The sequence below is a fragment of the Mizuhopecten yessoensis genome, unplaced genomic scaffold, assembly GCF_002113885.1.
Source record: "Mizuhopecten yessoensis strain PY_sf001 unplaced genomic scaffold, ASM211388v2 scaffold5141, whole genome shotgun sequence".
Taxonomy (NCBI): Eukaryota; Metazoa; Mollusca; class Bivalvia; order Pectinida; family Pectinidae; genus Mizuhopecten; species Mizuhopecten yessoensis.
In genome coordinates, this window is record NW_018405900.1 from 783,140 (window position 1) to 810,344 (window position 27,205).

The following is a 27,205-nucleotide window of genomic DNA, read 5'->3' on the forward strand; positions in this document are numbered from 1 at the left end:
AATGATTTTATTCATTTTGCAAAGAAGATTACTGAACTATGAACTACTAAAAAAAAACTGCACAAAAACCTGTTTATGACATCAGAACCAGTTCACCACTACCAAATATACATTTCTTTTATGGTAAAGAACATACCACTGCCAGGAGCATCACTTCGTAACAAGCAGTTATTCACATTAAGCATACCTTACTGCATAAAATTTAAAACAAAACATTAGACATAAATCAGTGAAAGGAACATTCAGTAAATAATTAGTTTATACAAGTCCACAATTTAATCACCAATAATGCCAATTAAAAGGAATCTCAATTATAAGCAATAAATCCTGACAATGTGTGTTGGGTGTAGAATGTTTGTGTTGAGAGTAGAATGTGTGTTGAGAGTAGAATGTCTCAGTAGCAGAGGTCGGCATGGTTCTTGCTTCACCTTCCAACAGCTTATAATAGACTGGAAAAGATCAATGAACTAAACAATCTACATCCAACATAGAGGGAAAGGCAGGTTTTAAATCCATTTCCTCTGAACTGTGCAGCAAGATGGGACCGGAAATTACAAAATGATACAATCTCTACATCCAGTGTTTCTGTTTGTTAACACGCCTGCTTTATTATCACATTACCTCATCATTACTGAGCACTTCATAAAAATCAATTTTCTGCAATGAAAATCATATTACTGCATTTGCAGTCGTTTTTGTCAATTTGTTTTATAAGTTGTGTTTTACACAGTAAATAATTTGCTATGATAACTGACATAGCAACATTATAACTTGTATGACAACTCAATGCAACGGTTTGTTTGGTTGGTATATTTAGTCAGTGAAATATTTAGTCAGTGAAATATGTCCTACAGGCCAGACTTAGGCTAATCAGGGGCCATGGTCCACAGACAACAGGGACCAGACTTACACTGACCAGAGACTATAGGGGCCAAGACAAAGCCAACAGGGACCCAACTTACACTGACTATAGGGCCATGGTTTACTGACAACAGCGACCAGACTTACACTGACCAGGTGATAGGGTCCACAGACAACAGGGACCAGAATTACACTGACCAGGGGATAGGGTCCACAGATAACAGGGGACAGAATACACTGACCAGAGACCAGGGTCCACAGCCAAAAGGGACCAGAATTACACTGACCAGGGGCTAGGGACCACAGCAAACAGGGAACAGACTTCACTGACCAGAGGCCAGGGTCCATTTACAGCAGGGACCAGACTTACACTGACCAGGGACTAGAATCAATTGTCAAAAGGGATCAGATTTTTACCAGGGGGACACCATTATAGTAAAGCATGTTTCAAATTAAGTAGACCCTTCATAGGTGTAACAGAGCATAGGCTCATTAACAGACAACACCCAAGATATCTAATTAAGAAATTAGTAGACCCATTTATTTTTAGTGAAGAATACAGGTCTTTTGACGGCATGGATAATTTATTTGACCTTAGAATTTTCTCCTGAATGGCCCAATTTCAATTGTCATTTTCAATACACTTTCTGAAACAATTTTTTGTCTTTGAAAACAGTTTTATTCAGTATTAATAAAACCTGTCCTTAAATACTGACTTCCATTTTAATCAGTTTTTTTAATTTTTATTCATAAGCCAGTTTCCAAATGATACACTTTTATAAGAAACAACTTGTTTTAATCATGAAGGTTCATATTCAGGTAAATTGGTTTTGAGACCTCAAGTGTTTAACCTACTTCTGATCATTGTAATGTGTTTAGGTGTGTTAGTTCAGACTTGTCAGCGTAAGTATTATGACAATTCATTTATTTACTTGTTTTTGGATGATCTTTCAACTTCCTACGCAACTTCCTTTTCTCCCATCTGAACATTTCTTTTTCTAATTTTCTACGTTAAGAAGTTTGTGTTTACCTGATACCAAACTAACGAGACTTTCACTAATCTGGCCCAGATCATGTGGTTTGGCTAATCTCACTATAATCCCACTAGTAGCAGACATTACACAGGGCTGTGGTAAATTATTGTTTGTAATAACAAATATGTCATTACAATCTGTGTAACTCAATAAAACCTTCAGTTATATTAAAACAAACTTGATGAGGTCAGTGAACTGTCAAGGAGATAACCTTCAACTTCTCAACCTCCAAAGCCACGCCGGTCAGCTGTCTCCAGCTGAAACCCACTAAAGTAGCCCCAAAATACTCAGGTAAAGGTTCACTGGAGTCTGACTCTTAGTCTGAGAAAACAGTGGGACAATTTCACAATAGGGGGAGAAGAAATGTGTAAAAACAGCAAGTCTCCAAACTTTGTTGTGGGGACTTAATAATGTGTCCTCAAACACTTTGATTCCCGTAAGATTGGGGAGCCACTACTATACAATTAAAGTAAGGTTTTATTGATATCAATGTACATAAAACATATAAAACAAGAGTACCGCAGGGCGGAACAATATATGCCCGTCGAATGGCATATAGTGTTATATACTTTCTTACATTGAATTAAGATCTGCATCATTCTAAGAGTGGTTAGCTGACATGCTATAAAAAATGTAGGAGAAAATCTCCGAACAAAAAATTAATTACTGAAATGAACAAAGGACAATTGCTTTTGCAAAAATCGTTGAATCAAAATTCTTTTAAGGGAGACACAACTTCATATCATGATAATATATACCAAGTTTCAAAGAGATCTGTTGAAAAATGTAGGAGGAGATTGCCGGACAAAATCAAATACTGAAATAAACAAAGGGCAATAACTTTTGCAAAAATTGTCGAATCAAAATTCTTTTCAAGGAAACACAACAACATATCATGATTATTTAGCCTACTAAGTTTCAAAGAGATCTGTTGAAAAATGTAGGAGGAGATTGCCGGACAAAAATCAAATACTGAAATAAACAAAGGGCAATAACCTTTGGAAAAATTGTCGAATCAAAATTCTTTTAAGGGAGACACAACTTCATAGCATGATTACAATGTAAACCAAGTTTCAAAGAGATTGATAAAAAAATGTAGGAGGAGATTGCCGGACAAACGAAAGTTTACCCCAGACGGACGGCCGTGGACGGCCGGACAAACCCATACCATAATACTCCCGTCAAATTTGACGGGCGTATAAAAATGAGAAAAATGTGTTCTACAAAATAACGCAAAAAAAATCACATTTAGATAATCGAACATGCGGTTTTAAAAAGACATGTCAGTCATGAACAGACACAAAGCTTCCTGCAATGTACTTGATCCCGTTCCTGATCCATAAGTCTATTCCAGAAGGGGGTCTACCTATACCAGGGGTCTATCTACCTGTGTACACAGCTAACACCGGATCTATCTACATATCTATGTAACCACAATTCATGACACCAAACTATTTCAATGCTATAGATTTTCTATTCTCAAAATATCTCGTTTGAATAAGGACATGTAAATTTTTCTATTCATTCACGGCATGAGCAAATTGATTATAAATGTATATATATATATATTTGATTTCTTTTCAAATATATTTTTAATTGATTGACTCATCCGAAAACTACATAATTTAGTTGAACATTAAAATATTCCTGTCCTATAGAATTGCGTTTGTCGTGATATCGATGCTCTTCTATAGCTTTAATGAATTGAATGTATTGAGTTTCATCATATTTCAATGGATTCTAGATCAATTTCCCTCTGGATTGCACAGATTACTCTCGCTGTTTATACTTGTATGCTTATTACACCTGTGTAAGTGTTGTTCTGGTCACGTAACCATAGGACACCGTCACTTTTTATTGGATCACAAATTGATGCAATACTTTAATTATACAATATTAAACATGTACACTGCCAAAAAGTATGCTCACAACTTATTTCGGATTACAAAATCCATTTTTATCTACATAAGTCACTAAGGCAACCAATAGACTATTACAGTTTTGATAGGAACAATCAATTGCTAATATAAGGTTGTAATGGATCAAATCACAAGATTCCTCAATCTATTACCTCAACCCACCAATCCTTGATTCTTGACTTGATTTAAAACATTTACATATATTTGGTGTTCCATTGACCCAATTACCTGCTTTGTTGAAATATTCCAACTTATCTAAAAGGTTATCACCGATGAAGTTTAGTGCGATTGATGGGAAGAACATGAAGTTAACATCATCTTCGTCTGTGTGGTGGTTTTTCCTGTCTCCCACGGAGTGACGCCTCATGGGCAGGAGGTTTTTCCTGTCTCCATCGGAGTGACACCTCAAAGGCAAGAGCTGTGTCCTGCCATCTGCACCCTCCCCCCTTACACCTGGGAGCAGATTGTGTTGATACATTACTACAGGTCACCTCTGTCCAGTCTGGTCATAACACATCTTTAATGACCAGGACACTCACATCCAATAGAAGACCAGGCACATTGTCACTTAACTCACTGGACGTCCATAATATGTCTGATATAAAGCTGAATTAACACTAGTATTCCCTACTGCTGGCAATGTCAAAAGTGACCGAACCTTTTTACACACACCTGTACACTTAATTACAGGTAAATATCACTATCTATTCAACACTGATCACAACTTGTAGAAATTCCACAGAAACAAGTCATCATCAGAACTCCTATAGACACACCAGCTACACATCAGAAGGTTAATGTTACACCGTGCTGCCCTACAGGAGGAATTCAATACCAAATGAATCTTTTATCTATAGTTTTACAAGAGTGCTAGCAGGTTAATAGTTCTCTCGTATCATTAATCACATGTAACAGACATCTCCGATTAATGCCAGCCGCAGCTTCTCACTTTAAGAGTTGCATCCCGCAATACCTGAGGAGCACAGGACGGTATCCAGCCTCACAGAGCCACAGGTGCTATTACTGGGTAAATGTCAGCCTCACCTGTACCACAGGTACCACGGGACAATTCTTGGAGCACTCATTATTACCACACACAGGGACAGCTTGTTGCCATTTAGTTCATTGATTATATTGAAGCTATGTTTTTCCCATCCAAGGCCAACTTGAAAGTACCTGTTCAATATTGTACACCATATATACACTGCTGTCCGCTGATTTTCTGGTCCTACAGGGTAATGGTGTTTGAAGTTTTTGTTGGGGATCACGTTTCAGTAATCCCTGTTTGTCCAGTATTGTAGAACTAATACTAGTGATATAATGATATACCCAATGAAAACAAAGTGGAGATAAGTAACAAGCTGACGGTCGTGACTACTGACAGCCCTCTTTAGTACTCTTTACACCTACAGCGGCACACACCTTAAACTACCACACAGGTACACGGCCTCCATACCAATGAAACTAATATTGAATATATATTCTATTTTTGATTGAACCCGGGTCATTCCGTTGGATTATTGTCAGAAAGAATTTACATAAGCTGTCGGTCACATATCATTGGGCAGCCTTAGCAGTAGTGCATGGTTAGCTGGACTTGTCCTAACACACCAGACATTTAAAGGGAAAACTCTAGTTTTCATTGCTATGAAAAGGCTGATTTTGTACATACAATAACAAACATAGAATAGTTTTATATCCTTCTATCTTATATTATACCTTGTTAGGGCCAGTACACTAAACACAGGGGACGGTAGTAAATCTTCTACCCGACGGTAACACCCCCATTACTGATCTGAAGAATTCTTTAATCAATTTTATTTCACTCACGTTGTGTTCTTCTACAAGTTTTGCAGATTGCAACACCTAATTTTGTATACATATATACAGCTATAAAAAAGGGTTACTACAAACTTATCTAAATGGATACATTTAGAAATAATTAGGAAATCATTTCTGAATCATTACATAGACAGGTTTAAATGACAGAAATTCACAAAAATAATGAGTTTTTTTGCTTTTCAGTGTTTCTTGCTGATGTCATAGATATTTTTTAATAATTACCACTTGGGCGTACTTTGTGAGTGATCCTCATATACCCATCCAACTGTCACATAACTACACTACACATACCGACTCATCAGGACTTTGTCAATCTTACAAACTTATTACCACAATAACAAGCCTTCACACCTGTAAGGATGACACAACTGTTAATTATTCTATCATAAGGGCAACTTATACAAAAAGCCAACTTAAACACTCTATACAGTTGAAAAAGACGTCATGTTAGGACAACAAATGAAGTGCCTCGTACAGAGGGGAAAATATCTCATTAATAGATCAATTTAAACACTCTGTACAGTGGGCAAAGATAACACAACTTGTAGAAGGAGAAGGTGTAACATGAACATTCCACATACAGTTGGAAACATCACATTCACAGGGCAACATCCTAGTTTACACATCACATTCCCAGGGCAACATCCTAGTTTGCTCATCACATTCACAGGGCAACATCCTTAAGTTTGCTCATCACATTCACAGGGCAACATCCTAGTTTGCTCATCACATTCACAGGGCAACATCCTAGTTTACACATCACATTCACAGGGCAACATCCAAGTTTGCTAATTCATATCAATCATATTCACTATTTTATCAAAATATAAAGTGTCCACCAAACCTGACGACACGAGGACACACAAGCACCAGTATCCCCACAACTGTGAAAACCAGAGGTCAAGGACAAGGTCAAGCAAACACAATGGCAATCACAGGAAACCAAGTAAAGTGAATTTGTAAAATAACACTTATCATTTGCTTGGAAACAAGTTAAATGGTTAAACATGAAACTACTTCATCTGCTGATAAATGTTCTGGTATGGTTTACTCAACAGCAAGAAAAACCCAGCACATGTTCATTATGAAAATATTAAGACTTAATATGTTATTAATACTTTGATGGTAGGCAATTTTATTTGCATAAAATTTTGTGTAGCTATGCATGTGTAGCTATGCATGTCTAGCTCTGCATGCAGCAGGCGATCAGACTGCTGTCCGATCATGCAGTCTGACTGCCTGTGCCTATGTAGGCTATGTTTACATTGGTCTTTTCTTTCGGAACCTTTCTGCATTTATGTATCAACATATCTTATTACTCCCAGAAGGCTCTCGGACTTCTTCGGAAAATACATACCTAATATGGAACTTGTCTGGTCAAAGCTGACCAATAGAGTTAAGCCAAGTTAAGATAAGGGTCCATGGCTGACCAATGTAAAGAAAGATCCCTACTGGGGAGAACCCCCATGGTCAGCATCTGATATCCCAAGCTACCGCCTCATCACTTTTAAATTCTCTGGCGAGGCGGCAGCAGCTTTGATTTTTGACCTTCTTTCTAAATTCCCACCCACCCTTACTTTCCCAATTTTTTATCTTTAATTACATTAGTTTTGTTTGTTATATTGTAGATAATGTAGAATTGGCGTAGTAGGAGGACCATAGTTTAAGTTTAAACTACGGAAACAAATAATGATACTGCTTTATTGTTATTACTGTTTTGTAATTATGTAATGCGCAATAAATCATGGTCTATGTTCACCCAAACCAATTTGTATGTTGTTCTTTGCCATAACATGTACATGAGATTGGATTAATTTGCATGTTTCACTTGAGAATAACCATCATGCTGGTTCTAACTAATTGTACTGGAGTAAGCTGGCACTGGGTGCACTTTTACTGTGGAGCGTGCTGACTACAAGTGTTCTTTTACTCTGGAGCCTGCTGGCTCTGAATGTAGTTGTACTGTGGAGCGTGCTGGCCTCGAGTGTACTTTTACTGTGGAGCGTGCTGACTACAAGTGTGCTTTTACTCTGGAGCCTGCTGGCTCTGTATGTAGTTGTACTGTGGAGCGTGTTGGCTACAAGTGTACTTTTACTGTGGAGCGTGCTGGCTTCGAGGGTACTTTTACTGTGGAGCGTGCTGGCTCTGTATGTAGTTGTACTGTGGAGCGTCCTGGCTCTGAATGTAGTTGTAGTGTGGAGCGTGCTGGCTCTGAATGGAGTTGTACTGTGGAGCGTGCTGGCTCTGAATGTAGTTGTACTGTGGAGCGTGCTGGCTTCGAGTGTACTTTTACTCTGGAGCCTGCTGGCTCTGAATGTAGTTGTACTGTGGAGCATGCTGGCTCTGAATGTAGATGTACTGTGGAGCGTGCTGGCACTGAATGTAGTAGTACTGTGGAGCGTGTTGGCTACAAGTGTACTTTTGCTGTGGAGCGTGCTGGCTCTGAATGTAGTTGTACTGTGGAGCGTGTTGGCTACAAGTGTACTTTTACTGTGGAGCGTGCTGGCTCTGAATGTAGGGCTTCTACAGACTGAGTCAATCTAAAGTAGGCCACCACAGACTGAGTTAATCTAAAGTAGGGCCACCACAGACTGAGTCAATATAAAGTAGGGCCACCACAGACAAATTCAATGTAAAGTAGGGCCACCACAGACTGAGTCAATCTTAAGTAGGGCCACCACAGACTGAGTCAATCTAAAGTAGGGCCACCGCAGACTGAGTCAATATAAAGTAGGGCCACCACAGACTGAGTCAATCTAAAGTAGGCCACCACAGACTGAGTTAATCTAAAGCAGGGCAACCACAGACAAAGTCAATCTAAAGTAGGGCCACCACAGACTGAGTCAATATAAAGTAGGGCCACCACAGACTGAGTCAATCTAAAGTAGGCCACCCCAGACTGAGTCAATCTAAAGTAGGGCAACCACAGACTGAGTGAATCTTAAGTAGGGCCACCACAGACAAAGTAAATTTAAAGTAGGGCCACCACAGACTGAGTCAATCTCAAGTAGGGCCACCATAGACAAAGTCAATCTAAAGTAGGGCAACCACAGACTGAGTCAATCTAAAGTAGGGCCACCACAGACCGAGTCAATCTTAAGTAGGGCAACCACAGACTGAGTCAATCTAAAGTAAGGCCACCATAGACTGAGTCAATCTAAAGTAGGGCCTCCATAGACTGAGTCAATCTAAAGTAGGCCACCACAGACTGAGTCAATCTAAAGTAGGGCCACCACAGACTGAGTCAATCTTAAGTAGGGCAACCACAGACTGAGTCAATCTAAAGTAAGGCCACCATAGACTGAGTCAATCTAAAGTAGGGCCTCTATAGACTGAGTCAATCTTAAGTAGGGCACTAAACATCATCAAAAACAAGTTCATCATCAAGGAAAACTACAGCATCTGATACTACTGAGTCAATCTACACTCAGATCACTCCAAGGTAAAGTTGCCATTATGACAAGTCCAGTATCTGCTGGTAGGTATATAATTATTTCCAGTATCTCCTGGTAGTCACTTTAAACAGTGATTGACAACCAGTGACTATACAACCATTCAGATATAGGTGATGTACTTCTAGAAATACTGACAAATGCCAATCATTAGATATGGTCACCAGACACACCAAAACTGACCCTCTCTCCAACACATTAACATTTAAAAGGAGTGACCATCTCAAGCCAACTGGGTGATCCTAACCTGGACATGTGAAAATAACCACATCAATCCATTCAGTACCAAATGTCTTCAGGGTCATCTGCCCAACTTAAAGATGGCAGGAACCATCAATATAAGCTCTAAAAACAGTACAAATAATCTGCCAAGCTATGGACAATCTTTGCAATGCTTATATAAACAAGATCAATACAGAATATGGCAAAGTTAAGGAACATCAACATAAAGCTCTTCAAACAAGATGAGCACACACACTTACAAGGTAAAGACCATCAATGTGAAACTCTATAAATAGGATCAACACACTGGCAAGTTAAGGAACATCAACGTAAAGCTGTATAAAAAGGTTAACACATTGTGGCAAGCTAAGAACCATCACATTAAAGCTCAAAACAAGATAAAAAAAAACCATAGATAATTGGGCACAACTTGTGATCTAATGCTCCTTTCAGTAAAATCCCTAACCAAACCTATTTGTTTACTAATCATGATGAGGACAATTCTGTCAATAATGTTTAGTACTTGGCTCACTGACAAATTCAACATTGGAGATTTCCCTCCTGTAACTATAGGGGTTGTCTGAGGAACCCTCAAGATGTAATCAATGTTAGAGCTGTAAACACATCCAGTCTTATTCCTGCACACACTTAAACATCATATTGTACAGCAATAGCTGTTAAACCGAAGTACTGGGTGAAGATATGGGTTGTTTTTGCTAAAACTTATTGAAAGAATGTTCCTATGTAATATCCAGATTACTGTGCTGTGTCCTATTTAGGTGAATTTTCCTGATGACTGTACAATATATACATTAACACTAATTTTCCTGATGACTGTACAATATATACATTAACACCAATTTTCCTGATGACTGTACAATATATACATTAACACTAATTTTCCTGATGACTGTACAATATATACATTAACACTAATTTTCCTGATGACTGTACAATATATACATTAACACTAATTTTCCTGATGACTGTACAATATATACATTAACACTAATTTTCCTGATGACTGTACAATATATACATTAACACTAATTTTCCTGATGACTGTACAATATATACATTAACACTAATTTTCCTGATGACTGTACAATATATACATTAACACTAATTTTCCTGATGACTGTACAATATATACATTAACACTAATTTTCCTGATGACTGTACAATATATACATTAACACTAATTTTCCTGATGACTGTACAATATATACATTAACACTGGTTTTCCTGATATACATTAACACTAACACTTTGAATCATCTCATACACTGCTTGTTACACTACTTCCATTAACACTGAATGGAAACAGATATATAGTGATATGCCAAAAGCTCAAATGTTTAAAATGTTTTAAATTGTCAAAAAGAGTCAAATAACAATCTAGGTCAATTGTAATATAACAGTCCATATGTTTGTTTGATAAACTTTTCTTATGCGAGATCATCTGTAGTTAATATTTATTGTAGCAAAGAGCACCACTGTCTGCCCAACACATGGACAAGTTTTAATAAACTGGATGTTTATGTACCAAAGAGCACCACTGTCTGCCCAACACATGAACAGGTTTTAATAAACTGGATGTTTATGTACCAAAGAGCACCACTGTCTGCCCAACACATGAACAGGTTTCAATAAACTGGATGTTTAAGTACCAAAGAGCACCACTGTCTGCCCAACACATAAACAGGTTTTAATAAACTGGATGTTTATGTACCAAAGAGCACCACTGTCTGCCCAACACATGGACAGGTTTTAATCAACTGGATGTTTATGTACCAAAGAGCACCACTGTCTGCCCAACACATGGACAGGTTTCAATCAACTGGATGTTTATGTACCAAAGAGCACCACTGTCTGCTCAACACATGGACAGGTTTTAATCAACTGGATGTTTATGTACCAAAGAGCACCACTGTTTGCACAACACATGGACAGGTTTTAATCAACTGGATGTTTATGTACCAAAGAGCACCACTGTTTGCACAACACATGGACAGGTTTTAATCAACTGGATGTTTATGTACCAAAGAGCACCACTGTCTGCCCATCACATGGACAGGTTTTAATCAACTGGATGTTTATGTACCAAAGAGCACCACTGTCTGCCCAACACATGAACAGGTTTCCATAAAATGGACGTTATGTACCAAAGAGCACCACTGTCTGCCCAACACATGGTACGGTTTTAATCAACTGGATGATTAGAAGTTTTTCAGAGTATAAAGTTATGTATCAAAGAACTTTATGACACCAGCAGATTACACTATAAATTGTACAGGACTCCAGGGGACTCCCCCTCTCAATCTCCACAAGGAATTCAGGCAGGTATTTATATATATTCCTCTGACAATCAACACAACCTCCTAAATTTACATATTGATTAGATTGCAGGCTCATCAAAAGCTCCTTGTACAGCCATTTCACACCTACAGTGAGACATAAAGATAGACTTCTATTGCAGGTTCACGCTTTAATTAAACTTTTGAAAGCTCTGAGTTAGGGTATCACTACATAATGCCACCACTTATGTGAGTTCTAATCCTTTAAACTGTACCTCTGTGCAGGCAAGTGTATTGGTGTGTCCAATGATATCTCATTAACTTGACAAAATACACTGCTTTGTTATGATTTATATTTGTATAGAGTGTGTATATCTAGAGTTACTGACTAGATACAGTAAGTATAGGACTGAGTTACAAAACTATAACAAATCATCGGGAATGTGTAACTTTCAACACTTTTCACCATCTCATTTTGATCCTGTGACACAAGGACAAACTTATAACATTATGAGATAATGTTCATCATTAAACCAGAAAATTACATCAATCATTTAGCTGAAAAGGTATTTCTCTGTAAAACATTTGGTCGAAAATATCCAAACAAAAAAAAAGAAATAATAATTTTCAAGCCAATGACAATTTGATAACCTTCTGTTGTCGGACAAAAAGCAGGACTAAGTTTACACCTCTAAACAGCACTAGGTAGGCTATTACACCGACTCATCGAAGGAATCACGCAAGGTTTTATTAAAGAGAAAAATAATACTTCAAAAATATTGGTATTGTGTGAAGTAGTTAATTATGAAGAAATAATGGCGTTATAAACTAGGTTTTAAGGCGGTAGCTGTCTGGTGACCCATTATGGCCATTTATGATAGAACAACCAAACCAAGCATAAAGACAATGGAGACGACACAATACACATGGATAGGAGACTTCAGCTTAATACCGCTCAGTCATAGCATTGTATACCTCTAACATAGGACAGATCTTATTCTCAGTCATAGCATTGTATACCTCTAACCATAGCAGAGATCGTATACTCTGATGTACAACTATCTGGAAGAGGACAATCACTACTCTACCAAAAAGATGGACAAACTGCCAGTTATATTCTGTCCCTATTGGATAGTCTATGTGTAACAACAGATAACCAGCGTATCTCAAGTCTCTAGTCACATTGTCTGGCATGGGAAAAAATGTAACAACTTCGTCATAAAATCATTAAGTATTACAGTATTCAGTTTAATACAAGAATCTTAATATGTTGAAAACTTTCAAGATACAGAAGATGTAAATCAACGTGAACAAACCGAAAAACAAGAAAATTTAGAATTATCAAAATAGTACTTCATAGAAGCTTTCTAAAGATACAAGTAAGATTTAGTTTGTTAAAACATGGACACATAGAGAGAATCAACATTTAAAATATAAAATGTAACATAGGGGTATATCATAACCATACCACCATATATATCTATCAAAACAGTAATACACAGCACCAACCAACACAAATCAATTTGTAACCATTCTGATACTCTACCTGTATACCAGGTAATACAACAATTAGTAAGGAACCTAACAAAACTGTGATCCTTGAAGTAAAAGGCACAGATGTCCTGTTCAGTTTTACCTTCCAGGAGTGACGAGAGAGGTCCGTCCAGTAGGAGGAACGGTAACTGTTCACACATACTCTGTTGTCTCTGAGCCTTCATCTCATCAGCAACACACACAGCACTACAGCTGTCCTACTGAGGGACACATATAACCGTATGGCACACACAGCACTACAGCTGTCCTACTGAGGAACACATATAACTGTATGGCACACACAGCACTACAGCTGTCCTACTGAGGGACACATATAATCGTATGGCACACACAGCACTACAGCTGTCCTACTGAGGGACACATACACCCGTATGGCACACACAGCCCTACAGCTGTCCTACTGAGCAACACATATAACCGTATGGCGCACACAGCACGACAGCTGTCCTACTGAGGAACACATATAACCGTATGGCACACACAGCACTACAGCTATCCTAGTGAAGGACACATATAACCGTATGGCACACACCCAATACCTTCCTCATCCAAGCAAACTCTGGTGTGAACAAACCACCGCCTAGTGCCAGTAGGTCTTTGTCATGTGCATGTCATGTGACTTATCTCCAATTAAAGGTTAGGGTTCATTGCACATCACAGTTACAACTAATCCGATCTTGGTAATACACTTTAATATAACTAAATTGACCTGTGTAATTTAAAGTTTTGTTTTGTCCATTATCAAATACCGCCAATCATTTGATCTTTATTGCCAATGGATTCAACTATATCCAATTTTAATTTCAAATCTGAAGTGCCTACACTTTATTACAAAGAGAGTAGGATATACAAAAGATAGGATTTAGTACACCTCACAGACAATACATTAGAAACTGTTTCTTTCTGTCCGTAGAACTTGGAATTGGAGAAAGTCTCAACGAAGGACATATCATTGTTAAGTGTTACCTATACAGATATATACCTTTAAAATTCACAACTTCCAAGTAAAGTTTCAAACATTTAATCCAAGTTGATTTATTTACTCAAAGGAAAACTTTGGACTCAATTCCACAAAAGGCAACAAAATTCTTCCTACTTAAAATTTCTAATCCCTGGTGGAAAAAAACAACATTTAGCAATTCAACATAAGAAATATTGATATAAAGAGGATATTTAATGGTTTCCCCTGTGATCAGTAATCCACGAGTATGGCAGAATACCAATACTTTCACGAGAGTCAGATAGTTTTATTGAGAGACACCTTGCCATTCCTCCACTCTGATAACACATAACAGGATGTTATAAACTTTATTATAACATCTGGGTCAGTACAGAGGGTGAGTGATTTTGTATTTCAGGACTCTTCTGCCACTGTTGATGTTAATTGCTATTACTGGAACTTTAACTTTGTCAATGAAAGGTGGAGAACTCCAAATAAATAGTCTGAGTCTGAAAAACAAATACCTAAGAATAAACCTTGTGACCTTGAATTTGACCTTTGAACCTCTGTTTAGGTACAAGTATTCCAAATAAATAGTCTGAGTCTGAAAAATAAACACATAAGAATAAACCTTGTGACCTGGAATTTGACCTTTGAACCTCTGTTTAGGTATGAGTATAAATAGTTGTTGACAATTGGGAAAAGTTGATCGACATCATATCATAAAAAAAACATAATTTTCGGCGAGGTGTCAATGTCTTTGACCTTTGACCTTGTGATCTTAGAACTTTGCCTTATACTCTTCCTATAATTTCCTTCAAGTTTACTATACATGTATGCAAAATTTCTATTGACAAAATCAGCTTTTTTCAACCTTCCAAGGTGTCCACATACAGTGATCTTGACCTTTGACATCGTGACCTTATAATTTTGCCAGAATAACTATGCATAATTCCTAGTATCTTTACACAATTTGCATTTCCAGCCTTCCAATAAGATGATATGCGTTCAAAGGGTCACAACTGTGTGTGAATGTCTGAAATGTATGTTCTCCCTTCTGGAAAGGACTTTATTAATAGCTGATGCCTGTGTATAATTCAATTGTATTAATATGTATGCAATAAAATTGATTTGAAATGAAAAAAAAAAAAAAATACAGAAGGAAAGGCAAACATGAATATTTGCATTCATAGAATGCCTAGAAATAAAAGACGAGCAATGAAAAAAAATATTAATAGATGAATTTGTAGTGGATATTATACGATAATATAACCTGTCACTATCAAGCTTGTCGAAACCTCTATTAATGACATTGAAGCTATGTATCAATGTCTACTGCCTTCACATTAACCTTTCTGTGATGTCATTTCATTTACCGTAAAAACCCATGTAATTTGCGCACTTTTTTTTCAGAAATTTAATCCCCAAAGTGGGGGGTGCGTAAAATACACAGGTATAGAAAAATTCAAGTTTTTTTCAGGAAAAGATCGACGATTCTGAGAGATCGCCATCTTGGATTATGTCCCTTGGTACACGGAACTCTAAGACAAATGACGATCAACAAAATCATTTATGTCAAACATTAATAAAAGATACATAATGTGTTGTTATGTGAGTTTATGTGAAAAGTATTAATAAATAGGTAACCGTTAACAAAAAAAGTTTAGCCAAATTCCTATGCCAGAGAATCGCCGATCAACTTATATATATACGACATTACGTTTCGACATCTCGGTGCGTTTCCCCATACTATTACGAAAATGTAGTTGTTCAATTTAAGCTCCGTTCTATGTAAGTTCTGTAAGTTTTTCAAATCGCCTATGCGTATACGTATAGCATGGTTTTTTTCCGGATCACTTTCATGTTGATCTCGCGTCTAACATTACGTAAACACGTGCACGTGATTGATAATAACCTCGTGAATTATTTCAATATTTATTAAATGAAGCATCGTAGAAATAGTCTGCGTTAACTATTTTTTTCCTTGGAGTAGATTTGAAGAGGATGTATTGATTGTCCACGCTTCTAGTATAAACATATTTTTTATAATCCCTTATCAGTCAAATCAGTCTGTAGTTATGACAATGCAGTAGGGCTTCGTAATTCACGCCACGTGTTGGCGAGTGAAAAAAACAACAACACGGTCCGTCGATCGCGACTGCAAATCATTTCAATTAGTAGAGCTATTGTTAACGGGTAATCACAGAGATAGTGTTAGCTCATTACTGCATTGTAATTTGTAAAAAATATCGCCAAACCACGGACTTAGATAATCTAATTCCGTGGCCAAACTGAACTGTGACATGACCTGGTTTGAAGTGACGTAACCCAAGCCGCCATGATGAGCCCTTCTCACTGATCGTAATTATGATCAATAAAAGGTATCTAATTATGTCTTTCACCAGGAGATATGCACCAGCGGTTACTAAACATCGAATTACTTATTAATTGATATGTTTTTGTAAGCAAGTAAATGTTTTATGTAAAATATTGCTAAAATGAATTGATGTATGCCGATATGCGCACACGTGTGTGTCATGTGTGATCAGATAATTCAAAGAAAACAAGCAACAAAATACACATTTTACGTAGTTTCTTCTTGGTTTTAAATATCATTTTACATCAATGAAAAAAAAATCATAGAAATATATTTAAAAAAAATATATTCAGAGATCGATTTTCGGAGCATGAACATCGTTTTTTTTCCAGATTTTTTGGGTGCGCAAAATATTCGAGTAGAACCTTTTTTCCCGATTTTCAGCCTCAAAAAGTACCTGCCCAAATTACACAGGTGCGCAAATTACATGGGTTTTTACGGTAACAACATTGATCATTATTTCATTCTGCTTGACAAAACAAGAGGCCAAGGGGCCTTAACTTTCACATGAGTACAAAATGAAAATGCCTCAGCCAATCAGAGGCCACAGAGCCATCTTGGATTTTCTGATTAGCAGGAAATGTAACAACACTTGTTTGGGACCTCATAAAGAACATTTATATAAAGTTTGGAGACTTTCAGTGCAGCTGTTCCTGAGAAGAAGTTGAAAATGTCTCAGCAAATCAGAGGCCAAGCCAATCATCTTGATCTTTTGGTTGGCACTAAAAGTAAGTACACTTGTTGGATGCCTAATTAAGAACAATTGCACCAAATTTGGAGTTGATTGGTGAGAAGCCAAAAGTGTTTCAGCCAATCAGACACTAGGGGAGCCATCTTGGATTTACAAATTGGCACCAAAAAAAAAAAAGTTCACTTGTTGGGGATCTTATAAGGATCATTTGTACCAAGGTTGAAGTCATTTACTTTCGCCATTCTTAAGGAGAAGTAGTAGAAAATGTCTCAGCCAATCAGATGCTAGGGCTGCCATCTTAATTTTTTGGAATGGCACAAAATGTTGGGGGCAGCAGAAAGAACATTTGTGCCAAGTTTGAAGTCAATCACATCAGCTATTCTTGAGAAGAAGTTGATAATGTGTTAGCCAATCAGAGGCCAGGGCAGCCATTTTGAATTTTCGGACTGGCACTTGAATTATGAACAATTGTTGGGTATCGCATAAAGAACATTTGTACTAAGTTTGAAGTTCATCGCTTTAGCCAAACTTGAGTAGAAGTTGAAAATGACCAATCAGACACTAGGGCAGCCACCTTGATTTTCAGAATGGCACAAAAAGATGATAAGCCATGTGGCTAAAATGGTAACAGATATTTGTTAGGAAACATGGCATTTTTTATAAGTATTATAGTTCACTTGGATACCATAGGTACAATTTATTGGTTAGCTCCTACAATTTTGCTCTCGCTTCCATTTAATCTAATCTGGCATGATAAGCATCTGACTTTGCAGTGTTCTAATTGGTCAATTATCAGATTGAAAAACTCCTATAATTTTGCTCTTGCTTCTACTGTCTGAACTGGCATTATAACATCTGACTTCACAGTGTGACTGTCCTAATCGGTTACCAATCAGATACCTTTTACTTAGTCAAAGGTTAATAGACAAATAATCAGAGGTGTATCTTTGGTAAAGTTTACAGGACATATATAGGTATTTGGGAAAATTCTGTACAAATATTTTTGCAACGAAAATGCCAGCATAATAATGGACAGCAGTTTGCAGTGTTTTTCAGTCCAAGGATTTATAAACTTAAAAATCTGAACCAAAGAAATTATTAACAAGTCAATGTAACCAATGTCTGGTAAATATCATCATCTGTAAATCCAGCAACTATAGCCATTCTAGTAGGAATGTGTCGTAAATTGTCAAAAGTCCAGTTGCAACAAATGACATACAAAATTACAATACTAATTAAAGATACATTCACTATAACTGTCATGCATTTGTACACCATTTCTATGAAAATAAGCTGTAATTTGGAACAACTGTTTTTACTTTTGATGTCAGTGAAGAAGAGAAGATGATGCATCAAATGTGAACAATCCCAAGCTGTGACCTACAGAGGGTATAGGTACCCCAGATAATGACATATATTATACAGGTAACAGTGCATTGTGATCGGAATAAGCAAATCTTCTTCGCCAATAGGAAATCTGCCTGTAAGTAAACAAATCTACAAATGGTAGCATTAATTGCCTTGCATACTCCAATCTAGGCGTCCTGTTGCTTTTCCACCCGCCAGCTATATAATGATAAGCAGCACCCTGCTATTAACACCTACCTGTTGTAGCAGGGATAACCTCGCACGATTCTGTCAAGTTTCAAAAAACATTTCAAAAGATTGCAATATAATTCTAATGTATAATAATGAGCTTACATCAATTATCTCAGAGGAAGTGGTTCTCAGTGAACTTGATGTTATAATGCCCGTTTGTAGTATGAGAATGAACTTACCACTAAGACATGATCATGTATATATTGTCTGTCAGTAAAATCCACTAAAATATTCATGACATTTCAATTACAAATAACAGTACATCTCTTCATTGCTTTTTTTTCCAGAAATTTAAATTAGCTCATGGTAAAAGATAATGGCAAAACCACTCCATGCTTGCTATTCATGCCCAGAATATTGACTTATAAAATCAAGATTGAGTTATGTAATATCCAGTACATCATAAAACATGCTGAAGAATAGGTGATTTCCAGGTAAATTAATATTTCAAATACCTGGCAGGCAGCATAATGATGTCAAATTACCTTTAATTCCTCCTGTCACCAATTATCACTATCGACTATAATTCACCAATTTATATCTTTGACCTGGATTTTTATATTTCATATTAATATATGAATTTTTATACCAAATTACTTCCAATTCTGTAAGAAATAATAATTAGGGGGAGTGTTCCCGTGTCCATGTCCTTTATATAGTTGGACACAAAAAGATTAAATTCTAGTTACATTTGCCAGGGAAATACATAAGACCACATTATATACCAGAAACTGCTAGCAGCAACCAACATTCATTAGCATTGGAACATTGTATTTTTTCTGAAAATGTTTATGTCAGTGTTATAATCTCTAAATTTGATTATTTCTGACTTAATTGTTCTCAATTTCTCATTCATCATAAAATTATTCTATTTTAAGAAAACAGTAAATAAATCAATATGACATTGAGCCTATATGATGCTTGATATAGCCAGAACCTTAAGTTTATTCCCAAACAGCTAAAATCTACTCATGTATAGTACATAGAATACATAGCTCATGACTTGTAAAATACATAACGCCAACAACATAACACAAGAGACAATCAGAGTTGTCCCCCTTACCAAATACTCACTGAATTTGGTTAGCAGATTGTATCTAAGCTGATTAAATTCTACAGCCCATACAATATTTAATAGGTCTTTAAATATTCCGTGGCAGGAGAGCTAGCATTTAAATGTCTAAACTTGAACATAATCTTAGCTCAATACACTGACCAAGTATGTATATGTTAACTACAGCGATTAAACACACTGATCACAAGGTAGGATTAACAGGTATAAAGGTGTAAATACAGACATTATCATTTACACCTGTGCAATGTTATTTAACAGTACAACTTTTAGAGTTAGTGTAACTTTATCAATAAAACATTATCAGAAACATGACATCAGTATTTGAAAGTGGCTTTGTTTTTGTATCTCGGGTACTATCAACAGAAGTATCAATCTGAGTTTTGACAAATGTTTGAAATATACAGATCCTCCTAATTTGATATCGGATTTGTGCCTAGAATAATTGCTTTTAGATATAGTGTAACTTAAATTAATCATAATTTTTCTTCTTCTGAAACATGACATTAATATTTAAAAGTGGCTTTGTTTATTGTATCTGATACTATCAACAGAAGAATTAATCTGAATTTTGACAAATGTATTTAACATACAGATATATATCTGGAAGTGACATGTGTATGTCATTTCTTTCATAAATTAGCCTTTAAGTAGCTGTGTATGTAATTCCCACAATTCACTCCTTTTCACATGGCTTATATCCAATAATATTTTCCTGATGTACAAATGAATTTACTTTTCCTTTGATTTGATAGTCTAACGTAAGTGACACGAAGCAGGTGCAGCATACAGTGTGTTCCTTACCATTTTTGGAGTCGGAGTCGGAGTCGGAGTCACTGCTGTCACTAGTACTGCTTAACACTAAGCCGTATGTCTTCTCCCACTCCGCATACGAGGAAAAGTTATGTCTGAAACCTTGGTTTCGACCTGAAAGCGAAGTGGCACACGAGCTTTAATATGGAAACTTTAACCTTCACCAACTAGTCCACAGTTTAGCATACAGCAGGCAATTAATCAAGTGCTTGCTTACCATTTCATATCTATATGCAACTATCTTTTATAAGTATTGAATTGGATTCTGTATGCTGACACACTTTTTTCATTGTACAAAAAATAAATGATGTTATTGCATTTCAAAATTATCAAATATGCAAGAAAAGCAATGAATTTTTGAATAGTTCAAACAATATTGTATTGTGCTCTATTATTTTTTTCAAATTTATCAATTAATGTTCTTTTAACAGCAGTTTTCTATTCCTATACCATACAGCTAATATATAATTTAATGTATAAATATATCATTTAATTTATAAAATCATTTTAGAAATATCACTATAAGTTGATTGTGTGACTGTTTTTATGTGTATGAGTAAGACATTAGACATATTATTTCAGTTTACCAGATTGGTAAGGCTGCTTTAGTTTAAGCTGATATAAATGTATAAAGCCAATGTTCATGTTAACCTATATATATTCTCAGAAGGCTTTCTGTTAATTAAGTGGCTAAATTTCTTGGTCACATCCATCAAACATGCCACGACTTTGGAGACAGTCACTATTGTTTGTTCTCCATTATTATTTTTTAAACTAACAGAGTTACCTTCACATTGCTTTTTGTAAAATTCAATTAATTTACTGCATAAAACTTCCTAAACTAGGGGTTTTATAAAGAAAAATTGTATCAAATTTTAAGGGACATAATCATGTGTGCTTCTTTACACATCGTAACTCTGAGTTGTGTTAGAGTTATCTCCCTTTCACATTACAACTGAATTGTTAAGAGTCGTTTCCCTTACAAATTAAAACTGTGTCAGGGTTATCTCTCTTACACATTATAACGTAAATTGTGTCAGGTTTATCTCCCTTACACATTATAACGTTGATTGTGTCAGGATTATCTCACTTACACATAATAATGCTAATTGGGTCAGGGTTATCTCCCTTACACATTATAACGCTGATGGTGTCAGGGTTATCTCCTTTACACATTATAACGCTGATGGTGTCAGAGTTATCTCTTTTACACATTATAACGATGATGGTGTCAGGGTTATCTCCTTTACACATTATAACGATGATGGTGTCAGGGTTATCTCCCTTACACATTATAATGCTGATGGTGTCAGGGTTATCTCCCTTACACATTTTAACGCTGATTGTGTCAGGGTTATCTCCCTTACATATTAGAATGCTAATTGGGTCAGGGTTATCTCTCTTACACATAATAATGCTAATTGTGTCAGGTTTATCTCCCTTACACATTATAACGATGATGGTGTCAGGGTTATCACCTTTACACTTTATAACGATGATGGTGTCAGGGTTATCTCACTTACACAATATAATGCTAATTGTGTCAGGGTTATCTACCTCACACATTATAAAGCTGATTGTGTCAGGGTTATCTCCCTTACACATTATAATGCTAATTGTGTCAGGTTCATCTCCCTTACACATTATAACGCTAATTGTGTCAGGTTCATCTCCCTTACACATTATAACGTTGATTGTGTCAGAGTTATCTCCTTTACACATTATAACACTGATTGTGTCAGGGTTATCTCCCTTACACATTAGAATGCTAATTGTGTCAGGGTTATCTCTCTTACACATTATAACGATGATTGTGTCAGGGTTATCTCCCTTACACATTATAACGTTGATTGTGTCAGGGTTATTTCCCTTACCCATTTTAACCAAGTTTTATCAGAGCCATCTCCCTTAAACATGTAATTAGCATTTCTTTACCTGATTGCTATCACTGTACATTAGTGTATCTGTCATCAAACTCAATAAGGAAACATACAAAGGAATTGTTAAAAAAGTTGCGGTTACGTTTCAGATGTAATTATGTACTAAAAGAATAAAGGGCTCTCAACACCACAAGGATGTAATATAATTATGGGAATCATTCCTGATCAAAACTTATCAATCTTACCATTATATTCAAATTTAAACAACATAAGATAAGCAAGTATTTATTTGTATAGTTTAATGGTAAAATGGTAAACAAAGCACTCTTATCACCGGCTGTATTAATGGTGTCTTTCAAGTTTACTAGTTATAAATCTTGCCACTAAATCTAATGTAAAATCACTACAACACAGCCTTGCCTGAAATGAAAACAAAATTTAGTTTAACCAATCAAAATTATGTGCGAATGATTCTCTGGTATTATTATTCAATACTTGAATTAACAATTTTTTCTGGGGTTTCTGTTTCCAGAACAGATTATTGAAATATTTTTATGAGAAGTTGGGGTCTAATTTTGCAAATCACAAGGAAAAAATTTAAAGAAGAAATCTTCTAAGGAACATATGTATGTCTATGTAATACAAAGATTTACAGGCATGATCAAATCTTCTTGTTTTTTGTTCATCAACTTCAAAATTTAACAACAACTTTGATTGGTTTACATAATACAACAAACTAAGGTGCTAGCTCCAATCACAGGGTGGCACTCACAGCTACTGGCCCTGGCAAAACGTGAAAAACAAGGCTACCTTCACTGAGAGCTTGACTTTCGGTGTCCGAATGATTGTCAGACTCTGAGAAATCTCCAGGGTCATCCAACTCCAACGGAGTTAGGTACTTACTACGAGCTGAAAAACATCAACCATTACTTCAATCATCATCCTATCATTAGACAGTACACAGCCATAGTGTTGTTACTGTGAATTATATATTGTTACAGTAAACATATTTCATGGAATATATTTAGATCACAAATTATCTAAAACACAAGTAAATAATTGACATCAATTTTAAATCTTTAGCCTTAGTAATTTTCCTGAGAATTCTAGTCTTCACAAGTGGTTGTTTGAAACACAAGGATAACTATAAAAACAATTCTTTTAATTTTTGTTTTGCATTTGTATAATTTATACTTGTATGGGTATTCTTTAAGCTTTCTTTGGTGGGCTTTCCTCCACCACCATTACATTTGCTGCCTTAGCGGTGTCACAGGTAAACCTCTATACGCTTATGTTTGTGGTTAGTAATGTACACAACATTAAATAAAATTATTACGATCATTATTTATAAAGTGATCTTACATTCTGTGGTGTCCTTTTCCCCCCATGAACTTATAATTACCACAGCTAAAATACAGTACATTTAACAGGTAACAATCAGCCCATTTTCAAAGTTGATCATAAATAGCAATCAACTTGTCTGATCATTAATTTCCCCTGGAACTTCAGCTTGGACACCTAACTTATAACATTTAAAGTCACATTGATTGTGCTTGTTTGACAAGAGGTTAAGGAGATATGGGGGCAAAAAGTTAAGCCTCTTAACACCCAATGAGTCCACAACACAAAAAATATTGAATAGGTTGTGTCAATTTTTTTTTACCTTTTATTTAGTTCGGTAAAACTAATAACACCAAAATGTTTGTCAATAGGCAGAAGATTGCAGTCTTTGATCAAATCCATCAATAAGATCATGATGATATCATAATTTAAGGAAGCTGGGTACTGTTGATAGTATAAGGTCATATATACAGCTGATCTCCACGGAGATGATATTCCTAACTAGATAGCTCCGTCTGTTGTAGTCAAAATCATATATATATTTTTTTCATTTTCACACTGTTATTAACTGGTAAATGATACCATCCGTATCTTGTTACAAGTGTACTTTATAATCGTACCTGGCAAGGGGACAATTAATCTAAAGCAAAAATAGTGCAAAATACTCAGAACAAGGAAAAGGAAATGTTTTTTGGATAAAGATAGGGTTCATCATCAGTACTTAAGTGTTCACAGGTCTAGTTCCATCCCAATCTGACTAACTGATTGATCTCACTCTTTAATTTAACGTGTTGGGCTATAAAAAATATTTTGCTCGTTGCAAGCGCTGTCTTACAAAATATCCACTGACTGACATAAAAACAGCTTTATCATGACAGTCCAACTAGTCAGATAATCGGACCATAATGAGATTCTCCGTTACATTGTTGTCAACATCAGTGTCTCTATGGTTCACTGAACAAGTTAAGGACACCATGATAATGCTAGATATTTAAATCAGCTAAATACCAAAGTACTGATACAATAAAGATTACAAGAGGACTAATAAATATTATAAGAATCACTTGTTCAGGTTACACATTGACAGCTAGCCAAGAGATTCCACTTGGATTACCGATATATAGCTATACAACTGCTCACATGAGTAAAGCTCACACAAAGCCCCTATACTGTACACAAGACTGCTGACGGCCTGGGAAGGTTGTCCACAGATTCAATGTATCTATTGGTACATTGTGTTCCCCTATACAGATTGTAAAGTCACCTAAGTTCAAAATATGTTTTGATTAATATCTGTCTCTTTTTTTTGGAGCTAGAATTTTTTATTTTATTTCTACATTAACCAATGTGTCAAGTGTCATTTTTCATTAAAGCTGACAGGACAAGTTAAAAAATGTTTAAATAAGACTTGTAAAATAAAATTGACTTTAAGTACAATTTTCCAGCTGCTTTTGAAATGTTTGGCAGTGACTCCCTTCCAAGGGAGCATCAACATTTTAGTTTCTCGTTTTAGATGAATATGAGACTGATACCTGGGTATTAAAAGTGGGTACAATCATACACCTACACAAGTATTTTTTAATGTCACGCATTCAAAGATTGCAAACTTTCTAATTTTGCACTCGTTTGTGAATTTCCTTTCAAAATTTCCATCTTCTTTAACTGATATGATGCAAAATTAGTATTACAATTGAAAGTGTTTTCAACTTGCATTGTTAGCTCATAATAATCAGTTATAATCAGTTGTGTTCATTTTTACTAATTAGTACGTCGTAACATTAACTTACCTATGTGTAGGGTTACACACCACTAAATTGTGGTCTGTTTAACTAGTTAGTACGTCGTTACCTTAACTTACCTATGTGTAGGGTTACACGCCACTAGTTAGTACGTCGTTACCTTAACTTAATTACTTATGTGTAGAGTTACATAACACTAAATTGTGGTTTTTTTACTGGTTTGTTGCATAATTATAAACTAGTCAATAGTGCACCAGGAAGTTTGTGTATTTCTTTACATTTCATACTTTAAATCAGTCGGCATTCACACAGGTATGTTTTTAAACAAAGGTCTTTACAATATATAATTGCAGAAATACAAATGCATTTAAAAGCTTTCAGAATTTCACTTGTGTTAATGCCTCATTATGCTAACTTAAGGTAATTACAATCACACACAAAACAGGATTACTTTGCCAAAATCACGCTAGAAACTTTTTGTGATCCAAGATAACTTTCCCCTTTTGACAGAGAATGTGTCCCTCAAGCACTGATCAATTTTCACAACAGCAAGGTCATGCAGCCTTCTTTGTCAGATCCTCGCAAATCTTTAACAGAAATCAAATTAACAAGCCTCTTCGCACTACTCAAATTTCATTGATCTCTATTGCCGATAGTCAGTCTCAGTGAAATACTTTGTTTGGATAATAAGATCTACGAAATTGCATGTGTGGGTGCATGTGAAAACAGGACCTGATGCCATGCCTCTGGTCACATGTACCTGACATGTACCTATACCTTGTGCCAGCAGGATGTGGAAAAGTGTCCCTTTTGTACATGATTTATACAAATTTGATTCCATAAAAGAACAATAAATGTGTGAAATGTTGGTAACTTTCCTTGTATTATACTTAATGGACACTTTTTGATGATTTGATATCAATCCATAATTTTATTCAAGTTACATCTAAGGAAATCTTTGTTCCTGTATCACAAAGACACATGTATCTAAGGGACCTTGCGACACATCTGAGGGACCTTTGTTAAAATGTATAGGATCATATGCGAATGCTTATTTACCTCCTTATCTATTTGTACCCGAACCAACAACCTTCAATCACATAAAAGATAAACACACACTATCAAACACCTGCTTCTTTCTTCCAATAAAATCAAACAAACTCACACAGCAAATTAAAGAGATCAATTACCAACACCACTCTTCACTACTTCAGACATTCTGTTAATTAACAATAAACAACCTTGTCAGTGATATTGTAAAGACATGTGACAAGTTTTTTTTTATGACATTTAAACATGATCTTTCGGAAGTATTTTGCCCGCTGCAGTAATACCGCATGTCTCCGGTATGAGGCCTCAATCAAAGAACCTCTACACTAATAATGGCCATAGCACAGCTGATTTTATTTGATCAGCAAGCATATGAATTTTTATTCTATATCAATTGTGGGTTTTTTTCTTGTTTTTTCTTAAACATACCTTTTCTTCCAAAACAGATGTTTTTTTCATAACCAATGCAATTTATAAACTTGGGGATCATTATCTTTCTCTGATTATCTTTGTTAGTCCTCC

At 35.9% G+C, this 27,205-nt stretch overlaps 1 protein-coding gene across 29 annotated transcripts in view; it reads right to left on the reverse strand.

Moving 5' to 3' along the window:
• The window catches only part of LOC110450250 (cytosolic carboxypeptidase 2-like), a 143,559-nt gene that overhangs the window by 80,075 nt on the left and 36,279 nt on the right, over positions 1-27,205 (reverse strand). For 25 of the 29 annotated variants that reach the window (XM_021497671.1, XM_021497677.1, XM_021497659.1 and 22 more), the window contains 2 exons: positions 20,665-20,787; positions 18,795-18,824 (listed from right to left, as the gene is read on the reverse strand). In XM_021497671.1, the coding sequence (XP_021353346.1) occupies positions 18,795-18,824; positions 20,665-20,787 (153 nt within the window). Of the gene's footprint in view, positions 1-4,042; positions 5,265-13,263; positions 13,565-18,794; positions 18,825-20,664; positions 20,788-27,205 lie in introns of those variants that run through there. The other 4 variants (XM_021497663.1, XM_021497666.1, XM_021497687.1 and 1 more) reach the window with 3 other exon arrangements.